The sequence below is a fragment of the Cannabis sativa genome, chromosome 2, assembly GCF_029168945.1.
Source record: "Cannabis sativa cultivar Pink pepper isolate KNU-18-1 chromosome 2, ASM2916894v1, whole genome shotgun sequence".
Taxonomy (NCBI): domain Eukaryota; kingdom Viridiplantae; phylum Streptophyta; class Magnoliopsida; order Rosales; family Cannabaceae; genus Cannabis; species Cannabis sativa.
Genome location: NC_083602.1, coordinates 8,037,496 through 8,056,175, shown reverse-complemented (window position 1 = coordinate 8,056,175; position 18,680 = coordinate 8,037,496). Strand labels below are relative to the sequence as shown.

The 18,680-nt window shown below is 34.0% G+C and overlaps 2 protein-coding genes across 4 annotated transcripts; both read right to left on the bottom strand.

Moving 5' to 3' along the window:
* Positions 1 to 3,274: 3,274 nt before the first annotated feature.
* On the bottom strand, positions 3,275 to 6,318 carry LOC115721301 (double-stranded RNA-binding protein 1-like). The gene is made up of 4 exons (XM_061110061.1): positions 5,364 to 6,318; positions 5,152 to 5,238; positions 4,712 to 4,825; positions 3,275 to 4,364 (listed from the first exon to the last, which is right to left on the bottom strand). The coding sequence occupies exons 1-4, from the start codon at positions 5,581 to 5,583 to the stop codon at positions 4,126 to 4,128; spliced, it is 660 nt and encodes a 219-aa protein (XP_060966044.1). The 5' UTR covers positions 5,584 to 6,318; the 3' UTR covers positions 3,275 to 4,125.
* Positions 6,319 to 6,425: 107 nt separating this feature from the next.
* LOC115718764 (uncharacterized) lies at positions 6,426 to 18,579 on the bottom strand. Of its 3 annotated transcripts, none has more exons than XM_030647595.2 (10): positions 18,105 to 18,569; positions 17,865 to 17,932; positions 9,639 to 9,814; positions 9,419 to 9,499; positions 9,291 to 9,326; positions 8,995 to 9,132; positions 8,201 to 8,287; positions 7,562 to 7,609; positions 7,377 to 7,453; positions 6,426 to 6,868 (listed from the first exon to the last, which is right to left on the bottom strand). In XM_030647595.2, the coding sequence occupies exons 4-10, from the start codon at positions 9,491 to 9,493 to the stop codon at positions 6,724 to 6,726; spliced, it is 606 nt and encodes a 201-aa protein (XP_030503455.2). In that variant the 5' UTR covers positions 9,494 to 9,499; positions 9,639 to 9,814; positions 17,865 to 17,932; positions 18,105 to 18,569; the 3' UTR covers positions 6,426 to 6,723. The 3 variants fall into 3 exon arrangements, with proteins under 3 accessions (XP_030503455.2, XP_030503454.2, XP_030503456.2); XM_030647594.2 differs by having other exon boundaries at positions 9,639 to 9,774; XM_030647596.2 differs by lacking the exon at positions 9,639 to 9,814 and having other exon boundaries at positions 18,105 to 18,579.
* Between the last annotated feature and the right edge of the window lie 101 nt (positions 18,580 to 18,680).

Below are 18,680 nucleotides of genomic sequence, written 5' to 3'. Positions count from 1 at the left end.
GGGGGTGGAATAGTGATTTTGGAGAAGTGTAAAAACCTATCTGAAGTCTCTAGGTCTACCAAAGAGAGACTGAATGTTAAAGCTGCAGGAAAGGTACTTATTCAGTCTAAGGAAAATTCTATACATCTTTGGCACCATTCCAAATTGCCTTAAACTACTAGTGTTAATTTCTTGATTAACCAAAAGTAGTTGCCAAAGGTATAGAATCCAGTATCCCAAGAGAGTAGACATATAGAGAGGAATTTCACATTATCAATGATTTTGTGATTAAAGGAAGAGTAATGGTGGAGAAAAGGTTGTGTTTAATTCAACCTTTCAGATCCTATTACGAGGAGTTTACTACTACTACACTTGATTTGTATATCAAGGTGTTGAGATTATTTGAAACGCACTTTTTGTTTTATATTAGTGCAAGTGGGAGTTTGTTGGGTTTTATGCCCTAAATAAAACTCATTTCAATATAATCGATTTACTTATTAATATAGATCAGAAATAACATTTAATGTTGCATGGTTCACATGATTTATTTCATGATTATATGTACATAATGTATAAATTCATCTGAAACCCTTTTCACATACTTGATCCTGTTTATTGTGCCGTCAACACATTGGAAAGTAAACATGACTATGTGAATAAAGTTTTCCTAGATTTATCAGACACAGGGTTTTACTGATATGATAATCTACAACAGAGTTTACTTGCATTTGGAGAAGTGCTATGTTCTTTCCAGAACATTGGTTAAAGTAAAGCTCAGGTTGGATGCATGGAGTATGCATCGGAAGGGACCGATATTGAACTTTGACTTAGATTTAATCAAACTTACCGTAAAATCTATTCAAGTCAATATCGCCTAGTTGATCCTAGATCAAATGATCTTAATCCTGTTATGATTAGGCTCAATCTTGAAAGGCTATTCGTGTTCCTTGAATTGTTAGTTAAGCCTACCTTTTGGTCAGGGTGATACGTACTTTTTGGGAACACGGTAGTGCAATTGAGTGGGAGCGCTATCATAAACATGGAATCTATAGCTTCTATCTGGCGAATAGTAAGCAAAGGATGATCTCCTTTGAGCTTGACCAAACGAACATAAATGGTGGAGTACTCATTTCACATAAGCTGAAATATCATTTATACGGGGTCAAGTGTTTTAAGGAATAAATACATTGTAGGGTGTAACGGTAATTTAATCCCTTTACAGTGTAGATCATTCATATAGTGGATCATTGATCACATTAGGATTATAACAATGGATAACTAATGATGTGTCTATATGGTGGAACATATAGAGCATTCTATATAACTGAGAGTGCAATTCTAAGTTCTATGCGTGGATTCAACGAAGAATTAATAAGTTAGTGAATTTTAGTGCTAAATTCTTGATCTACTTATTGGAAGCTCGGTTATATAGACCCATGACCCCCCCACTAGTTGAGATAATATTGCTTGTAAGACTCATGTAATTGGTTTTGATTAATCAATTATAATTCACGAATTAGACTATGTCTATTTGTGAAATTTTCACTAAGTAAGGGCGAAATTGTAAAGAAAGAGTTTATAGGGGCATATTTGTTAATTATGATACTTTGTATGGTTCAATTAATAAATATAATAAATGACAATATTATTTAATAATTATTTATAGTTATTAAATAGTTAGAATTGGCATTTAAATGTTTGAATTAGGAAATTGGTATTTTTGAGAAAATCAGATACAAAAGGTGTTAAAATTGCAAAATTGCAAAGCCCAAGGCCCAATCCATTAAAGGCATGGCCGGCCACCTATTGTAGCATTTTAAATTGATTTTTTCATTATTTTAATGCCATATAATTCAAATCTAACCCTAGTGGAATGCTATAAATAGATAGTGAAGGCTTCAGGAAAATAACACTTTCTTCTGACTTTTTCTATTCAGAAAAACTGAGCCTTCTCTCTCCCTATCTTTAGCTGACCACTCTCTCTCTTCTTCTTCAATATTTCGAAATCCTTAGTGATTTGAGTAGTGCCCACACACATCAAGTGATACCTCAATCATAGTGAGGAAGATCGTGAAGAAAGATCATCAGCAAAGGAGTTTCAGCATCAAAGATTCAGAGAAAGAGATCCAGGTTCAGATATTGATAATGCTCTGCTACAGAAAGGAATCAAGGGCTAGATATCTGAACGGAAGGAGTCATATTATTCCGCTGCAACCAATGTAAGGTTTCTTAAACTTTATATGTGTTTAATTTATCGTTTTAGAAAGTTCATATTTAGGATGTTAATAAACATACTTGTGAGTAGATCTAAGATCCTGGTAAAATAAATTTCCAACAGGACGTAGGGGAGAAACACTTGGTCCTCACATATAATGATATGTGCGTGACTTATGATAACTCTTGGTCCTGCTTTCTTTACTAATGAGCATAGTGTGCGACTAGACCCTATCTCGGTCGCACCTTCTCGCAAGTTTCTATCATGTAGCTCTACTAGAATTGTTCGTTGACATGTCATTTTTTCCCAACTGGGAACTAGGTCCACGTGTCAAATATAAACGAGATTGTACTCGTATTTCTAGGTAAAAAATCCACACTATATCATCTCCTTAAATTCTAGATGGAGGTATCAAACATAACTTAAAGCATAAAAACTTTTAAGTTATTATAAGAAGATGAAGAAACAATAGTCATATATGATCGAACCATTTAGAATACATTAAGAGTAACATTAATATGCTTAATAAATACAGAAAGACTCTCCTCTGACAATAATTCTACAATTAGCATATTGTTTCATCCCATTTTTGCCTTCCAAATCGTCTATGAATGAGACACTTAGAATAATATAATCACGACAATAATAAAAATTTAACAACATAAAAATCCCCTGCCATGTTACGCATTCACTAAACAAAATCTCATCTACAATATCATAACCCCTATCATCTCATATATATGGGCAATGAGGATCAAGCAAATGCTTTGAAGTTATCGGATGCAAAAGGGTGTCATGAACTTTATAGCACACACAAAAACAAAACAACAACAAAATGAAAATGATACAAGCAAGAAAACAAATGTAAATAGATTTTATATAAAAAGAAAACATTTCTTTAAAAAAAATGGGATCACTGACCTTGCTTGAAACACACGGTGATTCTATGCAGCACCTAAGATGAGGGATGATTATCACAGAAGTTGTCATTAACAAGCAAAAGCTTGATAGGACATTTCTAAGATTTTCCATATGGCTGGCTAATGTAATGCAGCCCAAAAAAAAACAATTATTTTTTACAGCTCTGCTCAATTTTAAGCTCTTGTCATTAACTAGAGAGTGCGGTCATGAACCCTCTCCTCCCTCTGCAGCAGGCGTGAAGTCAAGGTGCACAAATCTGGCGTGTATTTTGGAATTCAGATTTTTGGGCTGAAGATATTGAAGGAGGAGCTTGATTTTTGAGTATGTTCACTAAGGACCTACATTAACTCCACTCAACTATATCAAAATTGATGCATGCAAAAACGTCTAAAATCTAACAACTACATCTATAAAAAATCAAACAACATTTTGTCTATTTTATTAACCTAAACATCTGTTAATTTCAACTACAAATAATAATAATAAAAATATATATACAATTTTAAGGGTAAGGCATTTAATCAAATTCGATCAAAACTCACACGAGCACATGACATAGGACATGATAAAAATGTGTTTTATCATGAAATTCAGTAATTTCATTTCATGATAAAGCACATCTTTATTATTATGCTTGTGCTCCTGTTAGTCACCCATAGAAAAATCAAGTTAATTATTTTTATTTCTATGACAAATAACTAAAATGCAGACATAAATAAGCATTACAACATTTCTCATGCAGAAAACCTACCAAAGTATCCTCTAACTAGAGAGCTAAATAATATTGGTTGGTATGTCTCCTCCACTCATTCTAACTATTAGCTCCTAAATAATATTAGACTTACAATTTTCTATACATTCATCCACACAGATATGATGCTGTAGAACAAGCTTTGCAATATAGAAACCCATTCTAAACATTCTTCACGAAAACTAAATACACTACAGTTCTATAAAACACCAAGCTTTGTAGCATCTAAAGATTTGTGAAGAAAAGAAAACGCTCTTAGCTACTTTGGAGTGCTTGCCTCTTGAAAGTTTTCCATTAAGAAAGACATTAAAGCAACCTTTGCAGCATCACTTTCAGCGTCTTTCGAAGTGTTGAAGGATCCAGAGCTCTCAAAAATTTGGTCACCAACTGTAACTGTTGCCTTAAACTGAGTGGCCTTAGGACCCTGATCACATTCACAAAAGTACACTGGCAAACCGAAATTTCTCTGTCTAGCATATTTCTGCAGTTGCTTCTTGACTGGACAATAGTTTTATATATATACATGAGTGAAATTTCATTAGTCTTAAAATATTTAAGAGTTCAACAGAACATTTCTAACAAAGACTATTGTGCTTTAGTTCAATTTTGTGTAACTTATAGAAGTTGCCACCATGAACTTTGATAGTTTAAAATAAGAAACACATGAATACTATGGATGATTGCAGATAATGAAAAATCTAAAATATTAGGACTATAAAACATAATAAATCCCTGAGAAATTAAACTATTGACAATCCCAACAAAAATAACTTCACTTTAAGAGACACTAATTACCTTTGGGCATAACATAGAATTATCTGTACACATACTTTAAAATTCTGTACCTTCAGTCTCCTCACCATCACCGATGTCCAAATCATCTGACTGCATCTTGAGAATCTCCAGTTTTTCTTCGATGTTTCGTTCTCCCTTGTTGGTTTTGATTATTGTTGAAGAATCTAAACCATAATGAAAAGCAAAAGGATGTTACAGCCAACAAATTTCAGCATAATTTTCACAATCCTTTTTGCTCTATATCAATCTTTCACCACATATATAGGCACATATGACCTTTTAATAGCAGTATGATACTTGTAAGAGACATGTTTCTACATTATTAGCCAAAGAAGTACCATCAAAATATGATATGGTTTATAATCTCAGCTATTGTTTAACTTAACAAGCAATTATTATTATCATTATTTTTCTGAAGTAGTTTCTGAGTATGGTAAATCAAGTTAGCTTAAGAAAGCTTTTAAAAACTTACTAAGTTGAAGCTCCTTACCACTTTTCAAGTCAGAAACATTCGATCGAATATCAAGATTCTGGTTGCTTTCTTCAACCATAGGTGTTGCAACAGCATGTTCAGCCTCTGCCATTGATGACACAGTCTAATAAGAATCAATATGCTTGATGAAAGAAACTAAAAGAACACGTTACAAGAGAACCCAATTGGGGACAAAGCATTATATAGCACAAGAAAGAAAGAAAGAGAACCAGGTGGGGGAGAATTGAAGTGAAGAAAAGCAAGCATGGCAACATGGTTATGGGCTTGTTTGTTAGATTTGGAGACGACGAAAGAGTCAAAGGAAATGCCATTGACTGAAACAGAGGCTCCAAAGAGAGGGTTATGGTCTGGCCCATATCTCATAGAGGTGTACTTTGGTAAACCCCATTGATTCTTGTGGCAAAGCTCCTGCAGCTTCGACTTGTACATTCTTTCTCTCTTTCTCTGCTTAGTGTTGAAGTATTGAACTTGCTTACTGAAGAACTCTTTAAGAAGATGAACATCAAATGCATAATTTCCAAATTTTTTATATGGTTGTTAGTTACCAAGGGCTTTTCCCACGTGTTCAAGACAACACACACATATTGATGTGCTTTATTTTTCATGTCTAACATATGACTCTATGAGCACCAGTAAACTAATCAGTTCCAAAAAAATTAAGAGAACTATATTTCTTTACTCTTTTTTGGTGTACTACTACCTTTTCTAGTTCTGCTAATCATGCTTATTGAACCAACTTCCCTTCCCATTCAGTAAATATGAGTTACTATACTAGTCTCACTCTTAACATATACTTTTAAATACAATTATGCTCATCAATTTCTTACCTTTGATTGGAGATGTTTTTTAACGTAAGTGTTCAAAGATTATTAACAGAGGGAATATTAAATGACAATGTGCATTTATACAATTTTTTTTAAAGGGCACTTATACTATTATATTGAAGCAGATTTAAGATAAATTTTATTTTTCTAAAAACTGTATGTAACGTCGAATTAGTTTTATTTCTTTAACCAGAGTGGCCTTTTTTTTTTTAATTTTATGGAACCAAAGTGCTTTCATCAAGTTAAAATATACATGTTGAATCAAAAAAAAAAAAAAAAGTTAAAAAATACATGACTTAAAAAGAAGAAAAAAAAAAAAAAACCTAAAATGTGGTCACTAACTCTTCTTTCAAAAAGTTGAAGTTTTTTAGTTTTATAATTCAATGAAATTCCGGTCAATTTATGAAACACAAAATTTGTTAAAAAAATAAAAAAGAAGTGATATCATTTACAAAGCCGTACCATGAGGTTAATTTTTATTGTGTAAAACTGAACACATGCAGTAACATCTACAGCGGAGAGAGGGAGATGATCAGAAAGTAATTTTAACAATTCAAACTCTACAAAAAGGACTGAGACCAAAGTCACCAAACCAAGAAGCCATTCAGTTCAACATTCAAAGAAAATGGAAGATGACAACAGAAACTAAGTTTGGTGACTGGCAACAATCTTTCTGAACAAAAAATAATCATTAAATCTAAAACAACCTATTCATGTATAATCTATACATGGCCCTATGACTCATCTATACACTTCCAAAAAGGCCCCAGTTGTTGACTTTAAACGTTGAGAGAGCAAGTTTGAAGACCTCAACCATTGGCGTACATCCAGAAAGCTCGGCAGGAGTGGCAGCACCAGCCCCGACGGCGGTAGCACTTTCACTCAATGGACTGAAAACAATAAGGAAAGTGTGAGGGTGTCGGAAATATTAACACAACACAAAACAGTGTTGTTACCATCTATTTCTGTTCAAACATTTGGGAACTGAACCACAATCGGAGAATCTAACACAAGGAGGGTGCAAAGGAGGAAGATTATGCTCTGCCTCTTTACATTACTAAAGCACTAGTGGCAGGAAAATTTATGTTGAGAGGAAATACATTTGTATCCTTGAAATTCAACATCTTAACATTTGGAAGAAAAAGAGGCATTAATCTTACACTTGCAATTAATATAACATGTTTCAACTTGTTAGTTGTTTAAAATTATTGAAATACAAGAGAAATTATGCATAGATTGACTGAATGTTGTAAGTATATTCATGTGTAGATGCTCTTCTTTTAGGTGTTATTTATTCAAGTATAGGTGATAGCATTTAATCAATGATTTGTACTCTCAGAAAGAAAAGCAAAAAAACCGAGAACTTGTTGCAGCAGAACACAAACTCCTAGTACTTACTTTATACGAATCGGCTCATATGCAGAAATTAGGATATCCGTGTTAACTTCTTTAAGACGAACATTTGCAATATATACCTACAAGATAACAATAAAATATTAATAGAGCACAGAAACACTAAACCGTAACTAGCTGGTGGAAAGAAAATAGTAAACTAGCTTTAAAAAAGAAGAGAAATAACTTACCCTCACAACATTTTGTGCTTCCCTACCTTGCCGTCCCTTAGAGATAGCCTATGTTCAAGTAACCAAAATAATGAATTGATATGAGGCCAAAAGGTTAATACAGTTTAACTTTGAGATTCTTCAAAGGAAGTTTGATAAACAAAGAATATTTTCCATGCAATGGAGAAACTACAAGCCATGCTTCAAAAGCACTTCTTGCAATCATCATAGTTCTTCGTAAATGTTTCTAATGGTAGTTCAATACAAATAATTTGGAGATATATTCAATATCGATAATGATTAATCAGGTCATGAAGCAGCACATTGTTTCACTATTTCGCTTCCATTCCATTATCAGTCATCCGAAAATGTCAAAAATATATATATATATATATATATATATATTTATTTGAACACAATTTCCCTTTTGCTTTTTCATCTTTGTCCCTACAGAAGAGGCACATTGAACGAAGTAGTAGAACAGATGCCTAGCATCAATAATCACAAGGATGCGACAGATACAAGGTTGGTGACATTTATGATTCCAAACAATAGACCAAAGGCCAATCATCCATTACTTAAATGTGAAGGCAAACTAAAGAAAGTAAGAACCCACAACCAACAGCAAACACAACCTAAAAGATTACTATGGACACATACCATTTGGCCTACTGCAGTTGTAATGACAGCAGGTGTGCTCCTATAGCACAGTCCAGGGGCCTCAGTCACTGCTGACTGTTCAATCACCTGAAGTAAATTTGTGGCAAATTAGTCTTTGGCACAATAGTTTAAATCATATCTCAGATACTATAGGAGAAACTTTTCTCATATCCAAATTCTGTGAAAGCTAGTATCATAAAATATTGGCATTTAATTACGGGATATTTGCAGCGAAACTCCCTTAATATTTGCAATTGTTACACATATGACCCTAATAAAATAAGTGGCGCAAAAAGTACTTTATCTTACGATTTTGTTGCATCCGTACCCTTTTTTAGTTGTTAAGTGTCAATTAAGCTCGTTACGTGCTAGCTCAAAAACACATGGCAACATATTTCTTTAGCTTATTTAATACATAGTCCAATAATATATCGCCAAGTGTTTTTGAATTGACACTTAATGGCCAAAAAATGGTACCACTGTAACAAAATCGTAAAATAAGGTATTTTTACTGCCATTTTTTTAATTAAGCTCATACGTGTCACAATTATAAATATTAAGGGGATTTTGCCACAAATATCTCTTTAATTACCATCTTACATAAATTGAAACTAGAGAATAAGAACTGAAGAGGACTAAATTAACATGTACCCATATATATGAAACAAATTGAATAACCCTTTCAAAATAAATCCATAAACAATCTAAGACAAGGAAAATATGATCAAGTTAGCAATTGATAGATGAATACACAATTAATGAGTGTGAACAATAATAGGGAAAAATTTAATTACCACGCAGCCTTCAGCTTCTTGTTCAGAGGCAAGGTCTTGAAGAAACCATGAAGCACTTCCATCATCACCAACTTCTTCCTTCAATTCTAATATCTCAAAGATCAAACTTTCATCCCGGGAAGGATCCACAAACACCTCCTTTAAACCCACAAAATTGTTAAGAAAAACAATCAATAATGCATAAATAAACAACATAAGTAAAAAAAAAACAAATCTTTAATGCCCAGAAGCTTAAATTGAAAAATTGGGTATTCAAAGAAACGAAGTGAAAACTAAAAAGAAGCATAGCTCCTCACCTGATGATCTGGAACTTCTCGAATATTACTCACGTCCTGTACAATTATAGCACCCCAAATCCCAATCAATATTTTTTTTTTTTGCAAGATAAAATTAAAATAAAATAAATAAAAGAAAAAAAAATTACCTGGAACCTTTGAGGGAAGGTGCTAGCTAAGGCACCGCCGAACAGAGGGCGCTCTAAGTGGAAATCTTCAGGCATTTTATGCTATTTTACAATACAAAAAATATTATACAGTTTTCAATCCTAAAAAATCGAAAGCAATTTCAATCACATCATTGAAAAAAATACTACTAAGTCCATTAATCTCTTTCTAAAGAGAGAAATGCAAGTAGAATATGGTTACCTTTGAAGAAGCAACAGAAAAGAGTGAGAGAAACTACTACAAGGTTCGTGGGCTATGGAAACTTCGAATTTCGAGAAGGCTTTTTATGGTTTGTCACGGCGTTATTTTGACGCCAAATCTGCTTCAAAATTACGTCCTGTTTGAATATGGAAACTTCTTATGTTTTATTTATTTTTCTGTTATATAAAAATCAAAATTACATAATTTAAGATAATATTTTCAAAATAAAAATTAAGATAATTTTTTTTTTAATGGATAATTTAGTCAAGACAAGTTACAATAATAAATCATAAGATAGCTTTGTAGGACAATTTGGAGTTTTTTTTTTTTTTTTTTAACAATGAATTTCATTGAAAAAAAAAATTATAATGTCATACAAACTTTAAGACTTAAAAATTTCAACAAAAGAAGGAATCTTATCAAATCATACTAGTTTTCTATAACTGTAGCACAACTTGGAGTTGGATCAATAACAACCAGCTAAAAAAACACTATTCTTCTTTATAGTTTCTTAATAAGCATTTTGTTGAAGTAAACCCCATATTATCTATACACTGTCAAACTAGAATTTTTACAAAGAGTTTACAAGCAGTAAAATACTAGGTGGCCTCTGGCCTCTATTTACCTAGACAGGTTATTATGTTAGCTTATAAAGTTTGTTAAAACTTTATAACTAACAATCCTGTATTCCACTACAACAGATATAAAGGAGAAAATTACAACATCTATATATAACATCAAAAACAGACCAGATCAATATGATGTTCAGAACAACAATCAGAGAAAGAACAATACAACAAGATCAGATCTGTAACCGACTGATTTCGGGGTCTTGGAGGAGGCTTACTATGGAGTAAGCTTTGGAACCAAGGTGGTGGTTCGGATATCCATGGCCAGAGAGTGTTGTTCATGAAAAGAAGAAGATAAACACAACATTGTTAGTATTGATTTTGAGAGAAACAGAGAGAGGAAAAATAGAGGAATAAACACTGTATATATAGACATATATATATATTCGGATTACCTCTCAAAATGTTGTGAGTTGGAATCCTTGCTGTGTAATCTCTTGATCATTGAAGATCTATAGTGGAAGAGGCGAGCTCAAGAGGACGTACCCAGATTTCATTGGGGAACCTCTATAAAATCCATGGTGCATTCTTTCCTTTAAACTTTCTGCAATTTCTATACTGTGTTTGTTATTTTTTCTGCTTGGGATTTATAGGGTTATAATCGGTTTAGGAAGGGGTTATTTTTCTGGGGTTTAATTTCTATTCTCTGGGCAGTAGGTTTTGTGGTTGTTCTTCATGTTCTTCAGAGAAGAACATTGAAGAATAAGGGCCGTTTATTTATCTGCTAGGTTTTTGATAGTGGTGGCTGTGAGTGTTTGAAAGGAAAAGAGATTATATATATATATGTGATAAATGCTTTAGGGTTTCAGAACATTTAATATACGACCTGTAGTATATAGATTTAAGGGGTTGTCGTAGGGGTTATATCACGGGGTGTCGAAAAGAGGGCTTTCGATCGGTTTTAAAGGTCGATTTGACCATTACTTTTGACTAGTCTTTCTTTGTGTGTAGGTGATATATTAGGAATAAAATCCTACGGTGGTATCGAGAGCCAAACAAGGCACAATCTGCGACAGAAGATTAATCAAGAAAGCATAAAGAAAGCATAAAGAAATCATCAAGAAAGCATCAAGATTCACATTCATACCAGCAAGAATTCAAACACACAAAACCAAGATTACAAAGAACAACACCAGGATTTTTCTAAACTCATTATCTATATAATTTCTTTGAAATAACTTTATACATATACAATTATGAGTTCCATGAAGGTTGATATAGATAAGTTTGATGGTTCAGGTGATTATCGTATTTGGAGGAAGAAGATTAGGGCTCTATTGGCTCAACAAATTTGTTGAAGGTTCTTAAAGATCAGGTGGAATGGTCAAGTGATACGACCAAAGACCGGCAAGAAGAGTTCTTGGAAACTTGAATCGGATTGATCATTTTCAACCCTTTCGATGCTATAATCAGATTGGTTGACAAGGAAGATACACCAGCCAAGATTTGGAACAAGTTGGAAGAGCAATTTCAAAAGAAATCTTTGATCAACAAGATTTACTTGAAGGAGAGAATCTTTGGTTTTAAAATGAGTCCATCTAAATCTCTAGAACAAAACTTGGATGAGTTTTTGAGGTTGCACATTGAGTTAGCAAACTCGGGGGAAAATGAGGCCTTAAGTGATGAGAATCAAGCAATTATAATTCTCGATTCACTACGGAATCCTACGGGGAGGTTAAGACTGACCATTAAGTATGGGAGAACCGAGATCACTCTTGAAGAAGTAATCTCAGCTTTGAAATCGAAAGATTTGGAAATGAAGGTTGAAAGACGGGGCATACTAATGGGGATGTTAACCTAAGTAGGGGAAGGCACGGACAAAAGAAACCATGGCATAATAAGGGTAGAAGCACTAGTAGAGGTTCAAGCACTAGTAGGGGTTCACACAAGGGCAGCAATCATCATCACGAAAGGGAGGTCAAATTCAAAGGGTCCTAAAGATCCAAATGGGTGCTACCATTGTGGAAAGTTAGGGCATTTCAAGAGAGCATGCTACTTTTACAAGAAAAGCAATGGGAAACAAAATTCGGATCATCAAGAGGAATCGAAACAAATCAAACAAGGCTAAGAATGACTATCAAAATGCAAACCTAAGTGATGGTTATGATAGTGGAGATGTCTATGTGGCGTACATCATCTTTTAAAGATGATTGGATTATTGATTCGGGTTGTACTTTTCACATGACTAACAATAAGTCTTATTTGTTTGATTACGGGGAATGCAGAGGGCAAAGTCATTCTTGGGAATGACCAAACATGCAACATTGAAGGTTCAGGTTCTATTAATTTTAAAATGTTTGATGGCATTATTAGAACCTTAACTAATGTTAGATATGTTCCCGATTTATCTAAAAACTTAATTTCTATTAGTGTACTTGATGATCTTGGTGTTGTTAGCAAAATTGAGGCAGTACAATAAAGTTGGCAAAAGGTTCTATGACTATCATCAAAGGACACAAAAATGGTCTATACTACTTGCAAGGAAGCCCAGTAGCTTGCTGCCACAACACCAAGGAGCATGTGACGGAAGACACTAAGGCTATCCTATGGCATAGGAGGTTGGGACACATTAGTGAAAGAGAGGCTACAACTTATGAGTGAACAAAAGCTACTTGGTAAGGACAAGGTAACCAAGGTAGATTTTTGTGAATTTTGTGTACTAGGAAAGCATCATGAGACTTAAATTTCAAACTAGCACACACAATCACAAGGTATATTAGATTATGTTCATTCGGATTTGTGGGGTCCCGAGAAAACCCTAACTTTTGGGGGTAGTGCCTATTTCTTGTCTATTGTTGATGATTATTCTAGGAAGGTTTGGGTTTATACGTTAAAGCATAAAAATGAGGCGTTTCAAAAATTTGTACATTGGAAATTACTTGTTGAAAACCTAACTAACTATGGAGAATTGAAAACCCTAAGAACGAGATAATGGCCTAGAATTTTGTAATGATGAGTTTACGAGTGTTATTGTCAAGACAATGGAATCCAAAGGCATAGGACCGTGAGGAAAACTCCTCAACAAAATGGTGTTCTTTCGAAAGGATGAATAGAACCATATTGAACAAAGCAAGGTGCATGCTTTTCAATGCGGCTCGCAAATGGATTTTGAGGAGAAGCCGGTTAATCGCAACATACCTAATCAACGAAGTCCTCTAAGGTGATGAAGGTAAAACCCCGAAGAAAGGTGGACTGGTAAACCACACGACTTGTCTAATTTGAAAGTTTTTGGATGTGCGGCTTATGCACATCGAAGTGTAGGCAAGTTAGAGCCAAGGGCTCTAAAATGCGTGTTTACGGTTACCCAGGAGGTGTAAAGGGCTATAGATTGTGGGTAAAAGGGAAAGGAGGTTTCAAAACTCTCCTTAGTAGAGATGTGATTTTTCAAGAAAATGATTTTCCTTGTAAAAATACTAATGAGCTTGATGCAGGTTTCACAGAAACTAACCCCGCAGTACATCTGTTGGAGTCTCTCAAACCGGCCCAACTGAAGTGGAGCCGAATCCAAATCAGGTGGAACCAATTCAAATGGAACCTCAAGAAACACCAAATCAGTTGGAACAAGTTCAGGTGGAACATGAAGTTCAAGATGAAGAAGACAGGAATCAGGAAGACCTCACAAAATATCAGCTTACAAGAGATAGAAATAAAAGAGTCCCTAAGCCGAACCGGAAGTACTGTGATTACAATGTGTGGGATGAGAGTATTGCCTATGCTATATGTGCAAGCTTAAAGCGAGATCTATGAGCCACAATCTTATGAAGAAGCACTCAAAGACCGAAACTACAAGGCTTGGTTGAAAGCAAATGAAGGAGGAAATGTACTCTCTCATAAAGAATAAGACTTGGAGAGTTGTGCTTAGACGATGGCAAGAGTGTGGTATCTTGCAAATGGCTTTTCAAAGTCAAGGAAGGGAGAACCGAGGATGAGCCGTGGAGTTCAAAGCGAGATTGGTGGCAAAGGGGTTCACACAGAAAGAAGGGATAGACTTCACAGAAATATTCTCACCGGTGGTGAAATATAAGACTATAAGGTTGATGCTCGCACTAGCTACTCAGTTTGACATGGAGATTGACCAAATGGATGTGACCACGGCTTTTCTACATGGGGACCTAGAAGAAGACATCTATATGGAGCAGCCAAAGGGGTTTGTGGTTAAAGGCAAGGAAGACCATGTTTGCAAGCTTGACAAGTCTCTTTATGGATTGAAGCAATCCCCGAGACAATGGAACAAACGGTTTGACACCTTTATGACCAAACAAGGGTTCAATAGAAGCTACCATGACCACTGTTTGTATTTTAAAGGTTCGGAAATTACTAAAGTCACTTATTTGCTACTTTATGTGGATGATATGCTAATAATTAGCAAGGAGAGGTCAAATGTCAACAAGGTCAAGGATTTGCTCAAGTCGGAATTTGAAATGAAGGACATAGGTGTGGCTACTAAGATTTTGGGGATCAACATTCAAAGGGATAGAGGCAAAGGGAAACTCATGCTACATCAGGAAGACTATATCAACAAGATCATAGAAAAGTTTTCTATGAAAGATTCAAAGGTTGTTTCACAACCGATTACCAACCAATACCTTATGTCTAAATCTATGTGCCCTAAGACCAAGTTAGAACAAGAAGAGATGGCGAATGTTCCCTACTCTAATGCAGTGGGGTCCATAATGTACTTGATGGTTAGTACTAGACCTGACCTTGCTTATGCAATCAGTGTGCTAAGCAAGTTCATGTCTAGTCCTGGAAAGGAGCATTGGAAAGCCATGAAATGGCTTATGAGATACTTAAAAGGTACATCTAAGTTGGGATTGGTCTATCAGGGTCACCAAACACATCAGAATATCGAAGGGTTCACAGATGCAGATTATGCGGGGGACAGAGACACTAGAAGATCTACTTCGGCCTACTTTTTTCTTAACGGGGAAATTGTACTAGTTGGAAAGTACAATTACAAATGCGTAGTGGCGTTGTCCACTGCGAGATCTGAATATATAGCTACTACAGAAGCTATTAAAGAGGCTCTATGGTTAAAAGGGCTTATGGAGGAGCTGAAGTTAATGAAAAAGGAGCCTATAATCTACTCCGATAGTCAGAGCAGCATATATTTATGCAAAAACCCAGTTTTTCATGATAGGACAAAACACATTGAGATAAAATATCACTTTATCAGGGATAAAGTTTCACAAGGACAGATCGGGATAGACAAAGTGCCTACTGAAGTGAATCCAGCAGACATGGGCACTAAGGTTGTGTCCCTCAATAAGTTTAAGCTTTGCTTAAGCTTATTGGGGATTGACACAGGTTGGTAAAACCCTTAATGGGTTCGAGCTAAGACCCTCAGTTACACTCAAACAACACAGAGACTACAGTGCACAGTTCATATGGGGTTTAGGGGTTGTCGTAGGGGTTATATCACAGGGTGTCAAAAGAGGGCTTTGACTGGTTTTAAAGGTCAGATTTGACCATTACTTTTGACTAGTCTTTGCTGTGTGTAGGTGATATATTAGGAATAAAAATCCTACACATTTACAACGGGATTGCCCATTGGAGTGGTCTTGCTACATATGTAATGTAATCCAATTTACTAAGGTAGTGTTTGGTAACACTTTTGTTTTCTAATTTTAAAAACAGAAAAATGAAAGTAGATTTTTTGTTTATAAAATTTGGTTTTTAAAAAACAAAAATGTATTCTATAACTACTTTTGTTTTTAAATTTTAAAAACAGAAAACAAAAAGTGTGTTCTGTAACCACCTTTGTTTTATAATTTTAAAAACATAAAACAAAAGTGTGTTCTGTAACCATTTTTATTTTTCAATTTTAAAAACAAAAAACATAAATAAGTTCAATAAAAATAATAAAAATTTCTTCATGTTTTTAGCTTCGCTATTATCAATAATAACCGCATCACTATCTGTTCGTGTTATCAATCTACATGTAATTACAAAACTAATCCTAAAATTTATATAAAAAATAATGATAAAATTAATTTAAAAAGTTACAAACTAATGAATCATAATCACCCTACAATCAATAATACAGTGAACAAATGTCAAAAATCTCGTTAGTGTTCAAACATACCGTGAACAAATGTAAAAAATCATGTGGTATTCAACAATACATTAACATAACGACAATTCTTAGAGAATGTTTTCTATTAAAGAAAAAAAAAAGGGGTTGTTGTGGAGAAATGGAAAGAAAAAGTTGAAGGTTGAGGCCATGGGGTCAAATCATTCGAATAGTTTGGGTTGAATTTTGCAATTTACACTAAATGCCCTATTTTCATATTCAACTCCACAAGTCCATAAAACTGACAGAATCTTCTTATGATAAAAAAAATGTTTTGAAAATTCAGTTGTGAATGTTTTGAAAATAGTTTTGCATACTCCCCCAATAAATAACATCAGAGCTGATGCAGAAAGCTCTGCTGGCATTTTATTCACAGCAGAGAGCCTTTCTTCTGGTGAGTCTCTCCCACCAAATAAGTTTTCAGAAAAAAAAAAAAAACTTGATAAGAGCACTGTGTACATGATAAACATCAAACAAATATAAATAATCTCAGAACAGCTAGAATTTCAGTTTCTCTCATCTGCACTAAAGAAAATCAAGTTTTAAGAAAATTTTGCTTGTTTTCTACAAACACATACACACACAACAGAATAAAATAAACAAATGTGTGCAGGACTGATAAAAAAATATGGCCAATGAACTATCCAGAACTGAATTTCTTTTATGAACCATAATAATAAGAGAAATTCTTAACATAATTTGTGAATTATTTATGATAAATTCAATCAGACATTTCATCAAACATTATACATACATACACAATCTCCAAACTGAATCAGACATTTCATCAAATATTATACATACATACACAAATTCTAAACTGAATTAGACATTTCATCAAACAATATAATTACATACAGAATCTACAAAATGAAATTTTCCTAAAAATTTACATCAAACAATATACATACATTAGATACACTGAATTCAGTTTGAACAGTAAGAGAAGTCTTCATCTTAAAATCAGTGAAATGGGTTCCACTAAAAACAAATTTAACATGATATGCTAAATTGGTTTACTACTTTAAACCGCAAAGAACACGCAAAAATCATCAAAACGAGCAACAATTATATGAAATTGACAACACGTTAACATCGGGCTCTTCTATGGTAAACCAAATTATAGTTCAGAGATAAGTTATTTACAAAATTAAGACTAAAACTATACAGAAGGAGGAGGAGAAAGTTGTATCAGCTTCAGCTGAGGGCAGAGAGGTGGGATGAGAGTAAGAAAAGGAGATTGTGCTTTGGGAAATAAGACTGGAAAAGTGGAAAATGGTAGGAGAGTGTTACAGGCATGAATTCTGTTGAGAGAGTGTGGGAGCTTGAAGCTTCTAATTGGTGAGATTTATAGGAGATGATATTGTAAATAAGAAAGTAGATCCCATTTCAGAGATTAAACCCAAAATCTAATATCAGAGATTAAACCCAAAACCCATTTCAAAGATTATATGAGAAAATTAAACAGAAATTTCCCCAAACTTTGCAAACCTAAAATAAAAAGAAAATACAAGAGAATCATACCTGTAACAACAAAAATTCTTCCTCAAGCTACTCTCATCATATGATATTCTCCTTTTACATTTTCAAATCTAGCAATGAAATAAAGAGAAAAAGAAAATCTGAGAGAGAGGGAGAGAGAGAACGATGTACAGAGAGGGAGATAGAGAACGATATATATATATATATTTATATAGAGAGAGAGAGAGAGAGAGAGAGGGAGAAAGAGAACGATATAGAGAGAGGGAGAGGAAGAGATATTACCTGTGAAGCCATGGAAGACAACTTGAGCTTCTGAGAAAATAAGCAAGAGAGATAAGCCAACTGAGAAAAAGTTTTTAAAATTTTTAAAATCAACGGCTGTGTTCGGTAACCATTTTAAAAATGGTTTTCTGTTTTTAAAATTAAAAATTTAAAAATACAAATAAAAATTGTGTTTGATAACTCTTTTTTATTTTTTGTTTTTAAAATTAAAAACCAGAGAATGGAGTTTAAAAACAGATTTTGGATAATCTTAAAAAATTTTAAAAATACTTTTATCACTTGTGCTTCTCTCTCATTAATCACCACCTTCAGAGGAGTTTTCATGGCTTCATCTTCACCATTACAGGTAAATCTCTTCCTCACTTTATCTCTCTCTCTATCTCTCTCTGTATATTTATATAGCTCTCTGTTCCACTCTCCATATTTCTCGCCTCTCTCTCTATCTCCTTATTTCTCAGATTTTTTTGTTATTCCTTCATTCTCAGATTTGAAATGAAAAAATGAGAAGAGCATGACAATGAAAGTAATTTCCTAGAGAGAAAGATTTTTTTGGCTATTACAGGTATGATTTTATCT